General features: G+C 39.4%; 1 protein-coding gene across 4 annotated transcripts in view; it reads right to left on the reverse strand.

Annotated features, from left to right (window-relative positions):
• Positions 1-371: 371 nt before the first annotated feature.
• The window catches only part of ZFYVE16 (zinc finger FYVE-type containing 16), a 33,346-nt gene continuing 19,798 nt past the window's right edge, over positions 372-13,919 (reverse strand). For all 4 annotated transcript variants that reach the window (XM_020790243.3, XM_020790245.3, XM_078386406.1 and 1 more), the window contains 7 exons: positions 13,689-13,793; positions 12,562-12,712; positions 11,122-11,202; positions 10,286-10,448; positions 8,279-8,384; positions 6,657-6,818; positions 372-2,175 (listed from right to left, as the gene is read on the reverse strand). In XM_020790243.3, the coding sequence (XP_020645902.3) occupies positions 2,011-2,175; positions 6,657-6,818; positions 8,279-8,384; positions 10,286-10,448; positions 11,122-11,202; positions 12,562-12,712; positions 13,689-13,793 (933 nt within the window). In that variant the 3' untranslated portion in view covers positions 372-2,010. The remainder of the gene's footprint in view (positions 2,176-6,656; positions 6,819-8,278; positions 8,385-10,285; positions 10,449-11,121; positions 11,203-12,561; positions 12,713-13,688; positions 13,794-13,919) is intronic.

Genomic DNA, 13,919 nt, shown 5'->3' on the forward strand with positions numbered 1-13,919 from the left:
CTGGATTTTTCTATTCAACCCATGAAGTAGCACAACATGCATCAAAAAGCAGCTTGCCATGTAGAATGAAAGGACTTATCTTTGCATAACACAAGCACGAAGGTCCTTTTAAAGCATACACTACTAACTGTGAAACTGCTCAGATCCCATTAACTTTGCTTTCCAGAAGACCAACAATTAAATTATGTGTAGGTGGTTTATAAGTTGTATACTAAATGCATCCTGTACAACACTGTAAGACCACCCACAGTTTGAGTTGCTAAAATGTACCACTGCTGTGAATTAGCTTGATATGTTCTCTTTAAAAGAGGAGAAAGCTTAATGATTACTTGATAAATAAATGTTATTGTCTTATTGTTTCAGCAAACAAATTTGATTTCCATAGTTTTTAATTTTATTTATAAGTGTATAAATATGGGAATATTTATAACATTGTTAAAAAATAAGAGTCTAATGCAGTTACAAACTGAAAGCAAAAATCAATTTCCAAGAGAAACATAAAGCTATAATTACAGAGTGGGTTATAGTTGCTTCTACACAATAGTTACGTATCATGGATCAATATTTGAAACATTCAGCATTCTGTGTCACGGTTCCCCCTTCACTCATATCTTCCAGATAGTGTTTTAGATGAATGTTACTTTGATCTTTAGCTGATTCACAGAACTGTATTTCTTCATAAAAATGGAGTGTGTTACTTCATCTGGCAGCAGTTTCTTGGAGTTAGCTGCAATCCTGTGCCATTACAATATAGATCAGCAGATGTTTTCATTATAAGCTGTAGTTTTTATAAACTGTAAATACACCCAGTGAAGTCAAAGACATCCAGGTACAATTAGGATGTAGAAAATTCGCAGAGTTATATTACAACATTTCAATCAAACATAAATATAAGAACAAACAAACATACACACAGTTTGTTTCTGTGCATAACAAGGAACATCAGGAACATCACACAGCAGGCATTATCATACCTGATTTAGTTTACTAAGATACTAATTTCATTCACCATTCTCACAGATAAATGTTTATTTACTGAAAATATCCCATTATAAAAATAAGTACTGTATAAAGAGTTCAAGTATGTTATAGCGAACTGTTCATGAAAATTCACACTTAATACACTGTTCTCCCTGAAAACAAACAGGGATACCAAGAAGTCTCAAAATCAGAGAAGGAAGCACAGACAGGCTTCATGCCTGATTTACTGCTACAGGATGACTACTTTAAGGGTCATCTGGCTTCTTACTCAATCTTGGAAAATCCAAGAGACAACTGAGCACAGAAGGAAAAAAAAGATTAGGTATTTAATATAAAGACCATTAAATTTTATGTTCAATAAATTCATTATAAATGTATAACAAAGTCAGCAATTCAAAACATGATTCAGTGGGAACTCTCAGGTTTTGGAAGCATCATTTTACACTTCAAACATACCAATTTTAAAAATCAGTGTCTTACAAAATGATCACACTTGGCAGAATCTTGCTGTTTTTGTCACATGGGTAATATCAGTTTGTGCAAACACATTTCAGATATTTTAAGTATGTCAGTACTCTAGTAAAGCTTGTACAGTACACTTGAACCTCAACTATTCAACTAGAAACTGTTTGGCTCTATTTAAATATGCTTAGCTTTTTAAAAAATTGTTAAGCTTGTATCAAATGCAAACAACATTTAAAATATTTATTTCCAAAACAAAGTTGGCTAACTTCAGGATTTAATCCATATATTATAGTTTTAGTCCTTCCTTGCCTTTTAGTGGCTGTATTAAGTGTAAAGTTTCAGAACATCAGGGAATCTAGATATTTAAATTGAGCATTCATATTGAGGTTGAGGAAGAACACAGTCATTTTTTTCAAAAGGCAGAATCCTCTTGAAAGATGTATTACTAAAACACTGGCTTTTAAAAAAAATGAACCTGAATATTTCATCCATACAGTAATGTAACAGCTTTGGTACTGATCACTGCTAGCAATTCAATCTTCTACAGTATAAAATACATGCTAATTACACTACAAGAGATTCAGTAATGAAAAATATTAATTCAATTTTCAAGGGGAGATCTGTAGCATTTGATGGGCCTCCATGAATAACAGGAATCAAAGCACTGTCCAAATCATTTAGGTAACGCTGAGGAAGAAGCTGGCCTTCAGACCCAGCCTGATACTCCACCTAAAATAAAAGAGAAAAGCCCAATGTGTTAAAACATACTATACCAACATTCAGCAAGACAGTATTTACTTGGAGGTATATTTCCAGTGGTTGGTTGTTTGTTGTTGTGGTTGCTCCTTGTGATGAAACAGTAGCTAGCTATTGGAATGATCATTTAGCACTTTTTTAAAAAGTTGACATATATCAAATTATTGAAAGAAATTCCACCGCAAAAAAACCCCCACCTTTGCGGGTAACGGGTCACTCACACAACAGGTGTAGCTGTGACTGAAGTTTGTGCTATGAATGGGTTGGGGGTGGGGTGGGAACAAGCTGCAAGAGATTCAAAACAACCAGTGGATGGAGCCAGGCTGTGTCTCTCCCCACTGATTCATTCCAAGAGCAGCTACTTTCTCTGGTAGGTGGGATTTTGTTGACATGGCTGTCCTTTGTGATGGAACAGTAGAGAGTTAGAAAGTGGATGCAAGCTCCAGTAATAAATACTGGATTAACAGGAAGTCATTTCATTTGACGATGATTTGTCTACTTTGCAGTATGTTTTAAGTGAAAAATAGTTTTATACTGCAAAAATCACTGGGCAGTGCAAGAGACAGAGACCAATATTCTCCTGGGATTTCACAAGTAATGTTCTGCAACTAGCTCCATAGCCAGGCACAACAAAAGACACTGTATCACATAGAGCAACTACAGTGGATATGAAAAGTTTACACACCCCTGTTAAAATGTGAAGTGTCTGTGATGTAAAAAATGAGACAAAGATAAATCATTTCAGAACTTTTTCCACCTTTATATGAACTGTACAACTCAGTTGAGCACCAAACTGAAATCTTTTAGGTGAAGGGAAGTAAAAATAAAAAACTGAAATAATATGGTTAAATCTGTGTGCACATCCTTAAACTAATACTTTGTCGAAGCCTTTTGATTTTATTACAGCACTCAGCCTTTTTGAGTATGAGTCTATCAGTATGACACATCTTGACTTGGCAATATTTGCCCACTCTTCTTCGCAAAAACACTCCAAATCAGTCAGATTGCAAGGGTGTCTCCTGTGCACAGCCCTCTTCAGATCACCCCACAGATAGTCAATAATATTCAGGTCTTGGCTCTGGCTGGGCCATTCCAAAAAGAGAGGTTACTTATCGTAACTCTGGTTCTTTGAGTAGTCATCTGTGAATTCACACTAATGAATTTTATCTGCACCTGTACAGAGGTTTCCGGAATCTTTTAGAGCTTAACACTGTTCGATAGGACCGCCCCCCTAGTACACGTGGTCTGCCCATCCTGCCAAGTGCCTCAGGTCCCACAAAGTCCGCCACTGTATAAAAATTCTGACGTCACACACAGAGAATGGGCGGGAAGTGTGAATTCACAGATGACCACTCGAAGAACCAGAGTTACGGTAAGTAACCTCTTCTTCGTGGTCTCTGTGAATGCACACTAATGGGTGATTAGCAAGCTTACCTGTCCAGGGAAGTGACATCACGAAGAACAGCTGACAAAACCGCTCGTCCAAACATCGCGTCTGACTTTGCCCATAGATCCAAACGGTAATGCGAGGCAAGGGTGGACGGTGTGGACCATGTGGCAGCTCTGCAGATATCAGGGACAGAAACACCCCTGAGGAAAGCTGTAGAAGTGGCTACTGCCCTTTTAGAATGAGCCTTATTTCCAGCAGGAAGAGTTTTGTTTGCCAATTGATACGCAAGGCGTATAGTTGCCACTATCCATTTAGAGATAATTTGGGCAGAAACAAGAGATCCTCTATGCGGTGTGTAGAAACAAACAGTTTGGGCAGAAACAAGAGATCCTCTATGCGGTGTGTAGAAACAAACAGTCTCTTGGATTTGCAGAAAGACACAGATCTTGAGATGTAAAAAGCCAGTGCTCTCCTAACATCCAGAAGGTGGAGAGAGCGTTCCAGATTAGAGGTAGGCGACGGAAAAAAAGGAGGCAAGATAATGGGTTGATGAAGGTGAAAATCAGAGACAACCTTAGGGAGGAAAGACACATCTGGGTAAAGGATGACTTTATCTGGGTGAAATTGAAGGAAGGGAGGATCAATGTGAAGAGCAGCGATCTCTGAAGCTCTGCTTCCTTGGCCACAAGGAAGAGGGTCTTAAGTATAAAAAGGCATTCAGAGGTTGTAGCCATAGGTTCAAATGGTGGTAGCGTAAGGCGTTGGAGGACGGCATTCAAGGACCACTCCAGAGGGAGGTGAGGTCTAGTGGGTTGCATGTTGGAGATCCCCTAAGAAATTGCTTTACAGTGCGGTGGCAAAAGAGCACAGCAGCATCCGAGTCTTGTGGTTGGTGGGCTACTATGGCAGATAAGTAGACCTTGAGAGTAGAAAGAGATGAGTCAGAAATTGTAGGATGGCAGGAAGAATCATAGGCGTAGTAGGAAGATGACACTGAGTCGCAAACTTAAGAAAGGCGGACTACTTATAGGAATATAATTGAGTGGTCGCAGGTTTTCTGGCACTTGCTAGGATAGAAGCTGTAAGTTGGAGAGTGTAAAGGTCGGGTGAAAGGTTCAACCTTGGTTCTGGGTGAGTAGATGAGGTATGAGAGGGAGATGGATTAAATCTGTTGAGATTGAGCAGAGCAGTGTGAACCATAGTTGTCTGGGCCACCATGGGGTGATGAGGATCGCATTAGCCTGTTCCTAATGTAACTTGACAATAGTCCTGAGGAGAAGGGGGATAGGAGGGAAGAGATAAATTAGGCCTGATGTCCACGATGTCATGAGAGCATCGCCTAGGGAGCTGTGACCGATTCCCATTCTGGAATAATACAGAGGGCATTTTGCATTTTCTGTCGATGCAAAGATGTCTATCTGAGGGTGACCCCAGAGATAGGAAAGTTGATGGAAGATGGTGTTGTCAAGGGACCACTTGTGCATCGGGGTGATTCCTCTGCTCAAGGCATCTGCCAGTTGGTTTTGGCTTGTAGAGATATAGATTGCTATTGGGAATATATGGAATTTGAGACACCATTCCCAGATTTGAACTGTGAGGTAGAGAATGAGTGCCACCCTGTTTGTTGAGAGAGAAAAGAGCTGTGGTATTGTCTGTTGTTATCTGAATGGCACTAGCAGTGACGAGTGGTTTGAAGGCACAAAGAGCCTTGAAAACGGCTAGAAGTTCTAGGTTGTTTATATGCAGGTGTTTTTCTGAGGAAGAACAGAGGGCGTGAATGTGGAGACCGTTGCAATGAGCTCTCCAACCGGATGGGCTTGTGTCTGTGGTTATTTACATGGTGAGTTGAAGTGGTGTGAAAGGTCTGCCTATGAATAGATTGTGTGGTGTGTTCCACCATTCTAGCTGGGCTGCCAGTCGGGTGTGACTCTCAGTAACATTGTGAGAGAGTCTGATATTCGGCCGAAGAGGGAGAAATACCACGCCTGCAAAGAGTGCATGAGGCGTGCATGTTGAATCACTGATGTTGTCGATGCCATGAGCCTGAGTAGTCATCGGGCATAGTGTGCGGTGACCAAAGCATGGGGATGGAATTGTTGAATCACCTTGTTCAGTTGCATAGCCGTTCTTGTGGAAGAAAGGCTCTTGCTGATCAAGAATCTAGAACTGCCCCAACGTAGTTCACCCGTTGTGAAGGAATGAGTGTAGATTTGGTTCGATTAACCTTTAGACCCAGATTCTCTAGGAGGGAAAGAGTAAAGCCAATTTTCTTCTAGTCTTTTCATAAATTTTGCAGGGACGTCCAGTTCTTGGTAATGTCACTGTAGTGCCACATTATCTCCACTTGATGATGCCTGTCTTCACTGTGTTCCATGGTATATCTAATGCCTTGGAAATTCTTTTGTACCCTTCTCCTGACTGATACCTTTTAACAATGAGATCCCTCTGATGCTTTGGAAGCTCTCTGCGGACCATGGCTTCTGCTATAGGAAGAAAATGTCAGGAAAGACCTACTAGCACAGCTGATCTTTATTTGGGATGCCTCAGAAGCACTTTAAATGATGGCAGGGGTGTACTGACTCCTACTTAACATGAGTTTGAATGTGATTGTTTACTGCTGAACACAGCTACATCCCCAGTTAGAAGAGGGTATGCACACAGATGCAGCCATATTATTTTTATTTTTACTTCCCTCCACCTAAAAGATTTCAGTTTGTTGTTCAACTGAGTTGTACAGTTCATAGGTCTCATTAAAGGTGGGAAAAGTTTTAAAATGATTTATCTTTGTCTCATTTTTTTACAACAGACACTTGACATTTTAACAGGGCTGTGTAAACTTTTTATATCCACTGTACTTCTGTGACATGAATGGTGTGCCTGGAAATCCCCAACAGGATACTGGCCAAAGCCTAACTCACCAAGAATTTGAGAGATTAACAAATTTTTATTACTTTTCCTGAGCTTGAAATAAATCACAAAAAAGTTGGGAAAAATGTTAAGGTTCCTAATTGCCTTATTTTTGCACAACTTAATGAATGCATTGCTCTATAATTTTTAAGCTTACCATGTCAGTATCCATGGAGACTCTAAGGCCTATCTTGTTCATTCCATTACTTTTGAGTGTTTTGAGATGTGGACGAAAGGCAGTACATGAAGCCAGTGCAATTTCCTTAGCAAATTGATGAGCATGACTCGACAGCTCACTTGTCTTTAACAGGTAGAAGACCTGAAATGCAATTAAAGAAAAACTACTGATAGACTGCCACCCTAAAATTAACAAGTCATAAATTGCAGTAAGAACTAGGAAACAATGCCCAGTATAGCTAAGCTAAATAAATCGTATTGTCTAAGAATTGCAAGGGGCAAAAAATATGTGAGAAATATATACATGTAAATATAAATGTCATAAAATACACAAACATCAGAGAAAGGGGGGGGGGGAATACATGAAGCCTAACAATTCTGTTGAGATAATGATCTCTCCCCAAATATCACGTAATAACAGAGTTAGAAGGGGCCTATAAAGCCATCAAGTCCAGCCCTCCATTCAATACAGGAATCCGAAGCAAAGCATATCTGACCGATAGTTGTCTAATTTTTTCTTGAATGCTTCCTGTGTTGGAACATTCACCTCCTCCCATGGTAATAAATTCTACTGCCATACTGCTTTAACATTTAGGACATTTTTCCTTATTGTCAACAAAAAAACTGGCTTTCTGTAAGTTTAGCCCATTATTACATGTCCTGCACACTCTGGAACAATTGAGAACAGATCCTGACCCTACTCTGTATGGCAATGTTTCAAGTACAGGAAGAATCTTATCTTCCTTGAGTCTTCTTTTCTCAAAGCTATACATGCCCAGTTCTTTCTGTTTTCTGCCCTAGGGCTTGGTTTTCAGTCTCCTGTTCATTCTTGTTGTCCTCCTCTGAACTTATTCCAGTTTATCAGCATCCTTCTTAGTCTGATGTCCAGAAATGGACACAGAACACAAGATGAGTTTCAACCAGTGCCAAACAGAGGAGAAGTAGTACTTAATGGGATTCGGAAACTATACTCCTGTTAATGCAGCCTAAAATACAGTTTCCCTGAAAATAAGACCTAACCTGAAAATAAGCCCTAGTATAACTTTTCAGGATGCTCATAATATAAGCCCTACCCCCAAAATAAGCCCCAATTAAGTGAAACCCCGCCCTCCACCAGTGTGCAGCAACCAAAAGAAGATGACGTGACTTTATTTAAACAAATGTAGATTGCTGTACATGAACAAGATAAAACATCCCCTGAAAATAAGCCCTAATGAGTTTTTTGGAGCAAAAATTAATATAAGACCCTGTCTTATTTTCAGGGAAACACAGCAGCATTTGACTGTTGGCTCATATTCAGCTTGTGGCCTACAAGAATTCCAAGATCCTTCTTGCTCATAGTATTACTGAGCCAGGTATCCCCCCCCCCCGACTTGTAACTATGCATTTGGTTTTTACTAGATGTAGAATTTTAACTATGCCTGTTAAATTTCATTCTATTGTTTTCAGCTCAGTGCTTGAGCCTATCAAAATCTTTCTGTTTCTGTCTTCCAGGGTATTTGCTATTCCACCCAATTTTGTGTCACTGTAAATTTTATAAGCATTCCCTGTACCCCTTTATCTAAGTCATTAATAAAAATGTTGAAGAACATATTTACTTACTTCTGTACACCTTATACATTTTTCATCCATTTCAAAATATTCTTCCTGAACAATTTTTTCACTCTGAACTCCTTCCATGGATTTTCCATCAACTGGGCTGGTAACACTATGAAGAAAGGTTAACATTACATCAATTGCACTAAAGAGACTTCACTGGTTTCCTTTACAAGCAACCTTGTTCACTCACTATATAAAGTGTGCAATCCTGGTTTACTAATACTGCAGTCCTGTCATTTTGCCTCCGACTTTGGATGTGTGAAGAAATAAGCCGGATTCGGACCAGAAGGCAGCTTTAAACCAGTTTAACATTGGAAGAAATCCAGGATTTGTAAGAGAAAGAGAGTTATAGTTCCTTGTTCAAATGCATAAATACATTTACATTGAAGTCCTGACTTGTTTTGCTACATGTACAGAGAGGAGCCAAGCAAGGTGGATAGAAATCAATTATTTTTTTAAAATTAAATTTATTCAAATGATCAAAAAGTCTGATTTTCAAAATTTTAAAGCAATTTGATTTAAATCAATCCACCCTGGAACCAAATGGGACCTTTTGGGGAGAAAGGCAGGCTAGAAATGTTTTAAACACACAAATAAACAATTTGACTGCATGGGCCTATTTCTCACATATCCTGGTTATTTGGTACCACAATACCTAGAATTTTAGCTATTGGCTAATTTCACTGTCAGAAGGGCAGTGGTGTACGCTGCAGCTTCTTAAAATGCATATACAGTATTAGAACATAAGGAGCTCTTATATAATTAAACTGCAGTTTTAGTCACGCAAGTTGTTCTTTGCTCTTTTCAGTTAATTTCCCCATTCTCCTACAAGACCACTAAACCACATTTCACACCATTGTGAAAAAATGTCTGACATTAGAAACAGCTATTCAGACTAAAAGATCCTATAGTCCCCTTGCACAAACAGAATTATGAACGTAGATCTTTGAATCCAAGTCATCAATCATGAATTAGCAGAAAAAATAGATTGTTAAAATTAACATACCATAGCTCTAATACACACCATATTCAAACTGAACTTGGGAATAATGTCTCATCTATGATCATGTATCCAGCTGTATTTCTGTGTCTGCGTGTGTGCAATCTAGAATGCCAGAGTGTATTGTGGCAGCACCCAGATTTCCTACACAATGATTTTGCTAAATATTCAGTCTTGTTATATTGGCTGAGGCCATTTCAGAGAGTTATCTCTAACTTTGTTGTTGTTTAGTCGTTAAGTCATGTCCGACTCTTTGTGACCCCATGAACCAGAGCACACCAGGCCCTCCTGTCTTCCACTGCCTCCCGGAGTTGGGTCAAAGTCATGTTGGTAGCTTCGATGACACTGTCCAACCATCTTGTTCTCCGTCGTCCCCTTCTCCTCTTGCCCTCACGCTTTCCCAACATCAGGGGCTTTTCCGGGGAGTCTTCTCTTCTCATGAGATGGCCAGAGTACTGGAGCCTCAGCTTCAGGATCTTTCCTTTTCTAACTTATGTATGATTATTTGTGCAAAAAGGACCAGAAATAATAACAAAAATAATTTTAAGAGGTACTGATTCTTTTAAATGCAGAATGGTTTAAAACATATCTACGACACAGCTCCTTGCAGAGTAGATCAGTCTACATGCATTCAGATTAATTACAAATACTGTACATCGCAGAAGCTGTTATGGGCAAACATAGTGCTTCCAACATATAGAAGTTTTAATAGGGGTTTCAAGATATGTGAGATACTTAAGGAGTGGTTTTACTATTGCCATCTCTCAGCAAGTTTCCATAGCCAAGCAGGGATTTTTCATTGTATGGGTATACTGTGTATATACTTACAATGAAAATAAATAAATAAATAAATAAATAAATAAATAAATAAATAAATAAATAAATAAATAAATAAATAAATAAATAAATAAATAAATAAAATTGAACCCAAGTCTCATGAGTCTATCACAGTATCCACTATATCATGTTGGCTCTCAAGGATGATTTAAAGGTATTAGTAAAAGTCATACCTCACATTTGTTTTTTCTTCAATGTCTACCCAACAAATGTCTACATATTCTCTCAGCTCTTCTGAATCCACTTTGCCACATGTAATTCTAAAATCCTTTTTTTCTCTTAAAGCTTGGCGTAAGCCATCCATCATTTCTGGAGTAATTTGTACCATTATTCCATCTATGAAGAAAAACACTCATTTTACTAATACCAAAAAAAAAGTTATGGATATTTTATTAAAACAGTAATGAGACACTCCTTAAGATCTGTATCTGCCAGCTAAGGGGGGCAGGAGAGGGATAGGGTTTGGCAGAAGGGGATTCTGACACTCAAGTTATGCCAGCAGAAGGTATGCCCATTATGGCCAAAACAGGGGTGTGTGTGTGAGGTAGACATTTCAACCATATTCTTTAAACTACTAAAAGGTGGGACACAGCTTCCAATCAAAGCACACCATCCCCACCACATAAGCCCCAAATGAGAAAATAAGACAACAGGGTATTCAGCATGGAGTTCCTTCTCTAGCACAATTATGGCTCCCAAAGGAATTCTGGTGAAGGGAACTATGGAGAAAGAACACATCCCACAAATTAAGCAGCTTGCCCTCACCACCCACATAGCAGAACATGAGCACATTTCTAGTGTCTCTCTGCTCAAGAGTCTGAACAAGAACTAGAGGCTTAAACACCAATTTAAACCATTCAAAACTTCTCACTCAGGTATAGTATGTAACTGCCTGAGTGATGTGAGGGCATAAATATAAGACATTGGAATAGCACATTCTAAGATAAGGAGGCCCTTAATATTACCAACATCTAAATCAATTGTCACTAAAAAGCACGCAGATCCATACCTTCTACAATACTGGATTTAGCCAGGAAACCAGAAGATGTTTTTAGAGATCCATTAAACACAACAAAACTTGCACCTGTAACTGGAAAAAACATCACATGCTTCAATTATACAGACTTAATATATTGATTAATCCTCCAGAGTTTTTATACTGGCATAATGCACTTAGTGCAGATCTCACTGGCAACTTCCACAAGTTAAGGTAGTGCAGGTATCTGTGAGGGCACCCAGTCCATCCATAAGTAAGTCTTTAAAACCATCTCTGATGTCTCTATCTTCTCGTGTCAGGGCAGTGTGACCTTTGTACTTGGGATCTCACTGGGTACTGCTGGCAAGATCTCCTGATGACCCACAGCAGCCTCCTATCCTTTGGGTATCACCCTTGCTGCAGTGGGGAATGTTGAGTTTAGATGGGAAAGGCTTTTCAGTTAGGGACAGCCTGACAAAGTAGGTGCAGATTGCTGGATTGTTTGTACCACTTGTTCACCCAGGGGTGTCAGCCCGTTCCTTTGCTCCATTCCCCTCTTCTTCTGCCACCAATGAACTCTGAACCTCTATTTGCACAGGAATTTTCCCACCCTTCATCCTTGTGTTTTCCTGTGCCATTTGACTAAACAACTAGGGCAAATGACACTCCTTTAATTGTGGGGAAAGAAGTTATTCATAGCCTTCTCTCAATCTCCAGCTAGGACCATGGAGTCTCAGGTAAGATGCCAAAAGTGACCCCAGCTATGGGCGAGCGCCACTCATTCACATTTTATCAAGCTGCATATCTCAGTGTGCAACAGCAAATACCTACACTGACATCTTGACTTGTGACAATTTGCCAAAGGAATGTATGCCCACTCGTGTGTCGTGCTAGCGGGCACACCCAATAGGATTTTGGTCATTATAAGCAAAACTCTAATTGGTATGTGCATTCTGTCCTTTATTAGAAGTGCTCACAGCCCCCACAGTTTTAGAAAGCATAGTAGGCTCAGAGCATCCCTAATATCATCTGCTCAACTTGCAATAATTAGCATGCAATACCATGCCTGGGATCTCTAAAGGTAGCCACAACTCAGTGGAGAGGAGATTCTTGGAATGCAGATGGTACCAAATTCAATCCTTAACATATCTCCTTTTTAAAAGGGATGCAGACAGAAGGGCCTATTAGTGTCAGCATATAAGAAGAGGCAGAATTAATTATTTCACATTTATCACAGTTTTAAGACACCCACAATAGTAAGAGATCAAAATTTTAAAGCAGAAAGATGTTGCTTATGGGCAGTTTCTTCCTTAAGTTGAACACATTCCAATGCAGAACAAGAAACGATATGTATTAAGGTGATGAATGTCATTACAGTTATTTCTTTTTTCTGAGAGGGGAAATGGTCCTACATCCCAGAAACATAATTATGAGAATGTAAGTCAATGAATCCAATGTTGTTACAAAACTTACTTTTCCTGGGCTCTCCAGTAGCACTGTTTGCTTGTGTCTGATAGACCCCATCATCATTCTGTACACACACTAAGTGAGAATCTGCCTCAGAACTAAAACTTGCCCCAATGCTGATAACATGTTCATTTGAAGTATTCATTATTTTCATTACCTGCAATTATAAAAATGTTGTTAAATGTTTTTGGCTTTAATGTTTTATTTCTCACTTCTAAGAAAAAAGTGTTCAAGGATGTGATCCCAAATGCACTTACCTGGAAGTAAATCCCAGCGAACACAATGGAACTTACTTCTGAATAAATATGTAGAAGAGTGAGCTAGGATTAAGGCTTCCTTCCCACAACTTTGCTACTAGCACACCATTCTATTTAACAAAGCTGCTGCTTTAGTATAAAGAACACCAACATTTTGCACTATCAGTCCTATCCCCATACTGTAAGTGTGGCTACAGCATCATTTTGTTTAGTCTCATAAAGTCCCAGAGTACAATTCATGTCAGTTTTCTCTCTAACAGAACAGGGCCTCAACTTATCTCAACTCTCCAAATAAAGTTTGAGGCAAGGTAAAGGTAAAGGTAAAGGTTCCCCTTGACAATATTTGTCCAGTCGTGTTTGACTCTAGGGGGCGGTGCTCATCCCCATTTCCAAGCCATAGAGCCAGCGTTTTTGTCCGAAGACAATCTTCCATGGTCACATGGCCAGTGCGACTTAGACATGGAACGCTGTTACCTTCCCACCGAGGTGGTCCCTATTTATCTACTTGCATTTGCATGCTTTCGAACCGCTAGGTTGGCGGGAGCTGGGACAAGCGATGGGAGCTCACTCCATCGCGTGGATTCGATCTTACGACTGCTTGGTCTTCTGACCCTGCAGCACAGGCTTCTGTGGTTTAGCCCGCAGTGCCACCACGTCCCTCAAAGTTTGAGGCAAGGTAAGTCCAAAATGTCAGTAGACAACACTTCAGTTGGGGCTAATGTCAGAGAAGTGGCTGAAGTTCCTCAATGCCATCTAGCATGTGTGGGAGTCAGGGCAGGGAAATCAGCTTACTATTCCAAAGGTTTCCCCACTCCAGCTTCCATGGTCCCTTAACTATGATCCAAGTTTACATCCAGAACCAAAAATTATACTTACCTCATTGTATCTCTTTAGAGGTATTTTAACACAGCTTCTACCCATTTCCATATGAATAACTAAATTATCTATTGTAAGCAATGTATATTGATAGTTCCTAAGATCCTGCAATGCAATAAACAGAACATTACTCAAATAATTTAATTTTAAGCAACATGATTACCATATCTGTCCACAGTGTAAAAAAGGAATTATCACCCTGAATTTATTATAGCTAACTGGTCACAGGAA

This window comes from Pogona vitticeps, chromosome 2 (genome assembly GCF_051106095.1).
Source record: "Pogona vitticeps strain Pit_001003342236 chromosome 2, PviZW2.1, whole genome shotgun sequence".
In the NCBI taxonomy this organism is placed as follows: Eukaryota; Metazoa; Chordata; class Lepidosauria; order Squamata; family Agamidae; genus Pogona; species Pogona vitticeps.